Source organism: Lucilia sericata, unplaced genomic scaffold (assembly GCF_015586225.1).
Source record: "Lucilia sericata isolate MDLA Ls3-8-SP2 unplaced genomic scaffold, ASM1558622v1 Contig000522F_arrow, whole genome shotgun sequence".
In the NCBI taxonomy this organism is placed as follows: Eukaryota; Metazoa; Arthropoda; class Insecta; order Diptera; family Calliphoridae; genus Lucilia; species Lucilia sericata.
In genome coordinates, this window is record NW_023994534.1 from 295,001 (window position 1) to 304,982 (window position 9,982).

A 9,982-nucleotide genomic window follows, 5' to 3' on the forward strand; every position below is an offset into this window, starting at 1 on the left:
ATAGAAAGTCGTGATTTTCTTAATGATATTTCAGTAGTTTTATTTAATACTACTTTTTAAAAATACTACTACTTTTCTTAAATGAAAAACTCTTTCCCTTTATTCCATTTTTGTTTAAAATGCCCAAAAGTTCATGAGTTTTTCTCGTCGTAAAAAGTATTTGCAATAGAAAACAAATTTCAAAACTTTTATCAGTGTACCACCATTTTGTTATAACGTGCAGTCATCTCTCTGCTGCTTAACGCACACAAATATACACATGGTGGTATGTGTTTGCCCATGACTGATTTATATTCATACGTAACATGTTGTTCATGCTCTGTTTTTGTTTTTATAAACAACAACACAAAGCGCCTTGTACCAAATTTACACCAAATTTTTCAAGTATATACATTAGACCGACTCACTTCGTATGGAAAGCAAAAACGTGTTTTTGTTACCCCTATCAAAATTTACCTTGCTTTGTTTTATAATGATTCCCAAAATATTTTAAGTCCAGCGGCGGACCAAATTTATAAAAGGAATTTTGAATTATTTTTTTTAAATTTTAGTTTTGTTTTGAAACAATATATCCAATATGGGGTATCGTTTGGAAGGGGTTTTAAAGCCGCGTCCAATGATGTATTAATCATAAATAAGCGTTAGCTCATAATTGTTATATTTTAAAAAATTAAAAATTGTTAGGTCATTAATATAAATAAAATTAATGTATTTTGTTTAAGAAAAAACTGTAAAATTTAAAAAAGAACTAAAAAGAGACTTTTTTGTAACATATGTACATATAACTCTTATTTACCTTTTTCATTAATATTATGAATTAAATAAATGTTTTATTCACTTGAGTGCTCAAATATTTATTTAAATTAATCGTTCAATATTATTAAAAACAGTCAAATTTAATGTATATTATTCAGAAAATAAGCATTTTGTATATTTGGAAACATAAGATCAAAATATTTATGCTTTTTATATTCGTTCTGTTCAATTAATTGCTGATATTCTTGCAGTTGATTCTTTAGCACTGGCACTAATTTCGGTTCACCATTTTGTAATTGTTGTTCTAGTTGTTTGTTTTGTGTTTGTATTTCAAATGCTTGATTTCGTTTTTCTTCCATCGTCTTGATTTGTTGTAACTGTTCCTTGAGGTTTGTTGATAACTCTTTTTCATTGTTTAATTGCAGTTGTAAATTTTCTCGTTTTTGAATTTCCATTTTTAAGTTTTCCTTTAACTTTTCGTGGTCTTCTTGTAATTTTCTCTCACTCTGATGTTCGCATATATATCCACGTTTATTCGAACAAGTACCATCAGTCCATTGATATTGATCACTCCAGCCAATAAAAACACAGTCTTTGTCATAATCTGGAATTCCACGATACCAGTTACCGAATGGTTTACCTATAGAAATCCATATATAGGTACGTGTTTCTGGTATCCTAAGACCACCAATCCATAATCTAGGCATATGTGGAAATATAGTTTTATTTAATAACATTTCACCTAACGCCTTCTCCTCCGCTATTGTCTCAATTGTGACCAATGTCATGTTCAGTTTTAAACATTCAATTATACTATTATCAAAAGTATACTAAAATGACAATATTTAAATGATCATTTGAAAAACAATATTTTAACAAGTTATATTTAACTAACCTCTTTATCTTGGTTCACATAATATTGTTTATTTTCGACTGTGTTGTACATTTGGCCAATGGAAGTGATTTTATTTATTTTAAAAATAAATATAAACATAATTATTTCACAAAGAAAAATAAAGCTCATTTTTGATTTGTTGCTTTTATGAAACTCTTTTCAAAACTGATTCTTAAAAATTCGACTTTGATTATTTATACACACTCTTAACATTAGCATGGAACAATTTATATCGTCCAGATATAAGTAATATATATACAAATCAATTATTTACCGATTTTTATGAAATATTTTCTAAAACATCATCAAAAAGGTTGAATCTTGTTATTCTGGGTCTAAGACCCATTTAAATATATATTATTCTGGGTCTGTCTGTATGTTAAAAACACAATAGAGTCCAAACGGAACGAGTAAGAGAACTGAACTTTTAGTTGATGTAGTTTGTTTGATATTGAAAATGGCCAACATAGGTCCAAAATAGATTTCACCTATCCTCCATATAAGGTCCTCTTCAGAGTATTACTTTAACGCCCTTAAAACTGCAATCGTAACGTTGAAATTCGGTACAAACTAGTTTGATAAGAGTCAAAATGTTTTTGTAACATTTGAGGAGAATCGATTCTTAACTGACCATTTAAAAGTTACAGAATTATTTCCCCGTTCCTTATTTCTATACCACTATGGATCGGTCCATATTTAACCCTACAAACCCAAAAAATACTTTAACGCTTATAATTTGCTATATAATATCAGCAATAAACAAGTTTTATAGCAACTAGGAAATTCCCCTGTCAATTTTTTTCCATCATTGCTCCCATCCACCCATATAAAGTCCACCTTCTAAAATGACTTTAATCTCCATAACTGGTTTAAGAATATCAGTATAGCGATGGAATTCGATATAAACTGATATTATATGAACTAAAATCTTTCCCCTCAAATTTTATATGGATCGGGCCATATTGGATATAAACCTCATATAAGGTAGTTTTTGTAGCATCCTAATAAGATCCAAGTACAAGTTATTTTTAAAAAGTACCTAACTGCTGATAAGACTTTAGTGTATTTTAAATATAAAAGCTTAAAAACAAACACATGTATACATTTATGATTAAAAACTAGCATACCCTGGGTGCTTCGCTACCCTAATCAAAATTAAATACATACAAAATTTTGTTTACTTTTATAGAAAATTAAAATTGATTTAAAAATTTTTTAATGTTTCAGTTTTTTACGTTCAATATTACGTGAATAAATTCGCATTCAGGAAGAAGCTTGTATTTTTAGTTTCATTCGTTTAGCTTCCACATATAGAAAATTTCAAAATTACTAAATTTTTAAAAAAAGTACTATAAAATACCTCTTATTTAATCAAAAGTTATATGTTTCTGTGTTCATTATTATAGACAATTCAAAAAATATAATTTGACTGATTGAAAATGTACCAAAAGTCCCTTTCAGTAGTTTGTCATTTTAAATTTTATATTTCTATGTTCAATATCGTAAAAATATCAAAAAGTACCATCGGAAAAACGAAAAAGTACAAAAATCTCTCTCAATAAATTCTCATTTAATAAGGATGTTTTCCGGTTTACCATAATAGAGAAAACAAAAGGTACCATTTGAATAATGGAAAAGTACCAAAAAGTACCCACTTACAGAATATTATTCAGTCAAGACCATGTACGTTAAAATTTATATTCCTATGTTGAATATTTTGGAAAATTCAAAAAGTACCATTTATGAGATAAAAAGTACTCTCTTAAAGAATCTTCAATGAGGACCGTGTATGTTTAATAATCATGTGTTTTGAATTCATATTATAAAACATACAGAGTATCATTTGAAGAGAGAAAAAGTACCAAAAGTGGAATAAATTCTACCTTAGTGGAAAGTACTAATAAAAATAGTACAATTTTTCCTCTTTTCGCTTAGAAATATACTTTTTATACCCTCCACCACCATCAGTGGTGATAGAGGGTATATATAACTTTGTCATTCCGTGTGTAACACCAAGAAATATTCATCTGAGACCCAACAAAGTTTATATATTCTGGGTCCTTATCAAATTCTGAGTCGGTTCACACCGGGAAAAGTTATGAATCAAAATTTAAAACAACCTCGAAAAAAATAAGCATTTTTTACACATTCTGATGTAATTTTCTAGAAAACCATACCATACATTCGTTTCTACACAAGAGCTTGATCCCTGCTGAAAATTGCCAGAATCGGTTCACAATTTCATATACCTCCCATACAAAAGTACATATTCCCGGAAAATGAGTTTTTTGTTAATAACTTCCGTCAGAATGTTGATACCTTCACAAAATTTTACAAATTAAAATCTTATGTCAATAGAATTCTTTCAGAGAAAAAATATTCTGGATCGGTCCATAATTGGACATAGCTCCCATAAAATGTCCCCTCCGGAAAATCACTTTAATGCGCATAACTCATTACTAAATTAAAATATCCATATAAAATTTGGTATAAGTATTACTCATATGCATAGAAATATTGCTGTGAAATTTTTTTCCGATCGGTCCAAAATTGGCCATAGCTCCCATACAAGGTCCCCTCCCGAAAATCACTTAAACGCGCATAACTCATTACTAAATTAAGATATCCATATAAAATTGGTACAAGTATTACTCATGTGCATAGAAATATTACTGTGAAAGTTTTTTTCGATCGGTCCCTAATTGGTCATAGCTCCCATACAAGGTCCCCTCCCGAAAATCACTTATACGCACATACCTCATTACTAAATTAAGATATCCATATACAATTTGGTACAAGTATTGCCCATATGCATAGAAATATTACTGTGAAAGTTTTTTCCGATCGGTCCAAAATTGGTCATAGCTCCCATACAAGGTCCCCTCCCGAAAACAGAATTAAGATATCCATATAAAATTTGGTACAGGTATTACTCATATGCACAGAAATATTACTGTGGAAGTTTTTTTGGGATCGGTCCATAATTGGTCATAGCTCCCTTACAAGGTCCACTCCCGAAAAGCACTTAAAAGCGCATAACACATTACTTAATTAAGATATCCTTATAAAATTTGGTACAAGTATTGCTCATATGCACAAAAATATTACTGTGGAATTTATTTCCGATCGGTCCATAATTGGTCATAGCTCCCATACAAGGTCCCCTCCGGAAAATGCACATAATTTATTACTAAATTAAGATATCCATATAAAATTTGGTACAAGTATTGCTCATATACAGAGAAATATTACTGTGAAATTATTTTCCTATCGATCCATAATTGATCATAGCTGCTATACAAGGTCCCTTTCAGAAAAACACTTAAAGGCACATAACTCATTACCAAATTATGATATAAATAAATACTATTTTTGTAATGCAAAAAACACATAAATATTATTTAAAAATTTTTTCACGATTGGTCCATCCTTGGTCATTGCTCCCATACAAGGTTCCCTCCCGAAAATCACTTAAACGCACATAACTCATTACCAAATCTTGATATCCATACATTTAGTAAAAATATTGCTCTTATATACATAAATTACATTATAAAATTGGTTTACGATCGGTCCATATTTGGTCATAGCTCTCATATTAGGTCCCCTCCAGAAAATCACTTAAATGCACAATATTCATTACCAAATAATGATATAGACACAGAGTTTTGAAAATTTGTCTTTATATACATAATTGGTCATAGCTCCCATACAAGGTTCTTTTACGAAAATCTCTTAAACGCACATTACTCATTACCAAATAAAGCTATTGATACAAAATTTGGCACAAATAATGGTTTTGTATACAGAAATTATATTTCAAGATTTTTTCACGATAGGTTCATAACAAGATTCCCTTCAGAAAATTACTAAAACACACATTACTTATTACTAAATTACGATATAGATACAAAATTTGACTAAAATATAACTTTTATGTACAGAAATTTAGCTTAAAGAATTTTTTACGATCGGTCTATATTTGGTCATATCTCTCATACTAGGTCCTGCCCCTAAAAGCGCTTTAACCGCTAATCAATTTACTCGAATTTGGTCCTTTATAGGCCTTAGTACTCGAATTCCAAAATAATATACCAATAGCTTATTTTGTGTGAGTAAATAAACTACTTTTTCAAATTTTATAAAAATTGGCTCAATGAGTTTGAATAAAATTAAATTTCACTTTTTTCCCCTTTTTGGTACTTTTTTCCCCAGTGAAATAGCAAATATTTTGTTTCAACAAATATTACAGAGTTAGTCCGTAATTTAATAGGAACTCTTGAATAAATTGAAAAAGTTTCTATAATGTGCTAAAAAAAGTACCAAAAATACAGTTTTCTCCCTTTTACACCCAAAAAGGGCTGAATTTTAAAAAAGTACGAAACAGGTGTCTAATAATTTTTGAGATATATTTAAAATATTTACAAAAATTGTATTTTGTTTATTAGTTAAAAAGTTATAAAGGGCCAAAAAAGGTACCAAAATCACTTTTGTTACACATTTTCACCCCTTATAAGTATGAATTTCAAAAAAGTACCAGACACCCATCTGCTTATTTTAAAAGTAGATACATGTGCATTTAAAATTTTTCTTGTATCACTAATATTAGGTAAGATAATTAAGAATTCCTGTTTTACCCGTTTTTCCCCTTTTTTACCCCTAAATGTATAAATTTCCAAAAATCCAAAAATGGAAATATATATCCAAAAACACATCTACTGTCAAAATTTCATGATTCTAGGTTCAGCCGTTTGGGCTGTGCGATGATGAATCAGTCAGTCAGTAACGCTACTCTTTAATATATATAGATTGTGTGGAAAGTTAGTATGTGAATATATCGGTGTTGATAAATTTTCTACACAAAAAACTCTATATGCAAATTTGTTTGACTTCCGGCATAGGATTTTGGGAAGTGAATTTAAAAAAGAATTCTTAGAGAATTTAAAAAAAAGTTGAAATCATTTTCTGAAAGGGGTCTTAATACAATATGGACTTGATCCTCATGAAATTTGACCCAGAGATCTTAGTATCTAAGGACTTGTTGATGTCGAAATGTATTGCTCTTTTTGTAGTTTTAAGTACGCATTAAAGCTATATATTTTATGAATGGGGGATTATATATGCATTAGGATCTATTTGGCGTGGGACCAATCTTCTGTCCAAATGATAAAACTGGAAAAATTATGTACTCGACATATTTTAAAAGAGTGGTTCTTCTGACCGATCTTGTTGAAAAATTATGTCTTAACTACTATACAATAGAACTGACATTGGTGCAAATTTCATCGGAAGACATCGATTTCAAAAGTTGGTTCACTTGACATGAAATTCCCCACATAAGTAATTTTGATTAGGTCCATAACAAATTTCGTTGAATGATTTTTTAACCGAGAATTCTTATATATTTATGAAATTCATGACATTATGTGACGTGCGGAAGTGGACCTTATATTAGGGCGATGACCAATTGTGGACCGATCTGGAATTTAATTTGTCGAATTTAATTTCGGTATCTTTTGTTGTCAATGAAATAGGTTTAAGTAATTTTCGAAATAAGACCTTATATGGGTGGTATTACATATTATGGACCAATCCGGAAAAAATTTAACATTGTGTTTTTCATTTGTTTAACCCGATATCTTTATTAAGTAATGAAATATGTGCATTTACGTTGTTATCGGAATTGGGCCTTATATGGGAAATATGATCAATTATGGACCAATGGGTAGTTTTCAGAGTATACAAAAACATATTTATGTCGAATTTTATTTTGATATCTTTATTTCTTAACGAGTAATGTACATTTTAGTGATTTTCGGAAATGGACCTTATATGGAAAATTAACCGATCGATATTTTTCCCTCCTCTTTTTCTGCCGATATTTCATTACCGATAGTTGGCGGATTAGTCTGGCCCGGTGTCGCCGCCAAACTAGCACGGATCTCAGTAGCATTCTATTCACCGCGACCTGAAATCCCCGCTGCGGGAATAGGGTCTCCGGAGATTGTAAGGCCCCCGACCGGATACGTGGGGCACGTCTGCCTCACCACATGGAGGAGGCAGACCACCAAGCCGCCCAATATGGGAAAACAGACGCTGGACCCCGAAAAGGGAATAACACCCGGCAGACCCAAGAGATCTGGTAGCCGCTCCATAGGGGAAAAACAGACGCTACCACATTTTTTGGCGGGGGAGTAGTTCTTAGTAAGTGCTCGCTAAGAGCCCCTGTGGTATGAGTATACGTATCCAGTACGGCCTGCATGGGTCATCACACTTAAGCCTTTGCATCGTGTCAAGATGACTACCCTTCGCGAAGGACAACAATGAATAATTTTGGTGAATTTGGTCGATTTAATTTGCTTAATAGGCAGACGAATGGGTACGGAATGACAAACCTATACACACCCTCTACTTATCACCACTAATGGTGGTGGAGGGTATAGCAGATTTTTGTTCGAAAATTTTTACACAAATAATCAACATCCCTCGACTCTACCCAGCAGTTCGGCAAAGAGTCAATGCATCCGAAAAATGACAGTGATTTCCACTAACGTCTGACCACCTGGTTGTCCCTAATTCGACTTTTATGACGGATGTACTCTTTGTAAACGAGATAATTGTCACTTTAATGTCTCCTTTGTAAGCGAGATAGTGGACACTTAAAAATCAAATCAGTTTTTTGTCTGTCTCTACGTAATCTATGGCGTTACGATTGACTTCCTTGTAGGACAAGCACATGTTAAAATACCTTTGCAATCGGTGGCTAGGCGAAACCCTAAGTGGTAGGTTAAATAGGCAGTTTGGGACTGTTCTACCGTACTGCTGGGTAGCTATAATATTTTGTCAGATATTTATTAAGTAACACATGGTATTCTATTTTATGTATCTTCTCTTATATCCGTTACGTTTCTGTAAATTCTCTAAATATGATCTGATTTGTAATACAACCTTTTGTATAGGAATGGCATCAGCAGCAGCTTGTTGCATTTGTGGTAGTGGCTGGCAGTGTTGGTAAATGTGGCAGTGATTATGGCTGTGTATCAGTATTAAGGTATAGAAATTCATGTAATCATATGATTTCATTTTAATACCATTACTAACAATGTAAACATGCAATGTACTTATTAGGGTTGGTTCTGTTAATAAGCAACAATACTATTATAGGGAGAGGTATTATGGGTTTGTAAAGATCGAAGGGCCAAAAGCTTCCTTTAAATCGGGTCTATGATTTGTATAACAAAGATATTTATGAGTATTTAAGCATTGTACCTATCACAGATAGACAGACAAAATAGTCAGCCGGACAGACATTGCTTGATCATCTTGAAATGTTTTAGAATAATTAAAAAGGAACTTTTATAGGTCTACAATTAATATTTGGATGTTGTAAATATACCCTAATACACTTGCACGTTACTGTAAGTCAATGTTTGTATGCAATTGTATGCTATAACCATTGTACATGCGTTAGCATGGCCTATGGAAATGTATGTGTAAGTTGGTCTCTAATTATATTTTCGTTTCAGTTCCAGCGGCATATCTTGGCAGGAAGACAACCCCTTTTTCATTCCTTCTTCATCGTAAGTTTCAAACCCATCTGGTTTATTTGCCAACATGTGTATGCCATTGTGAATCTATGTTGGCTGTGTAAACTTGGAACGTCAGGAGATAATTAAGGCACATGATTTAGTAATTGAACGCTTTGTAGGCGAACGATATGTCTTAGCCTAACTATAATATAATGACTTTATAAAATTGTAATTAGACCAATTCTAACTACTTCAATAATCTGATGGAATTCTTCGAAGAAAAATGTTGCTTGTCATTAAGTGGTGTCATGAACCGGATATACTTCCAATCAAAGTGACTTTAGACTAATTATATAAAGCTGGTTATAGGACACGACATCAATATATACAGCACATATTGGATCATCATACACTAACATTAGACATGACCGATTTTATATCGAAATCCGTTCGACTTATTTTGAATACAAAACCTGTAGTAAACTAAGAATACGTATTCAGATGAACGTGGATCATTATCTAGGCAATAGTAATAGTTTAACAGCAGTTCAAACTTATATTTAAATTTCAATGACACTTCAAGTCTTCCCAAAGTTCCCCCTTCCTACAATAGTTCTGTATGCTGCTTTATTTTTAACATGCAGTTGTTTTATACTTAAATTGCCGGTCTAATTAGCTTTTAATGGGAACTAATACTCTAGTCAGTGATGAGTGATTGTGCAGAATACTTTGAAAAAATACTAAACAAATCCATGACATTCACTGGCAAACATGAGTTGCGAATTATTTTTATTAAACAAAG

The 9,982-nt window shown here is 31.7% G+C and overlaps 1 protein-coding gene across 1 annotated transcript; it reads right to left on the bottom strand.

The window, feature by feature from the left end:
• Positions 1–833: 833 nt before the first annotated feature.
• Positions 834–1,829, bottom strand: LOC119605813 (lectin subunit alpha-like). Its single transcript, XM_037959128.1, has 2 exons — positions 1,652–1,829; positions 834–1,586 (listed from the first exon to the last, which is right to left on the bottom strand). Exons 1-2 carry the CDS (start codon positions 1,778–1,780, stop codon positions 897–899), a joined length of 819 nt encoding a protein of 272 aa, XP_037815056.1. The 5' UTR covers positions 1,781–1,829; the 3' UTR covers positions 834–896.
• Between the last annotated feature and the right edge of the window lie 8,153 nt (positions 1,830–9,982).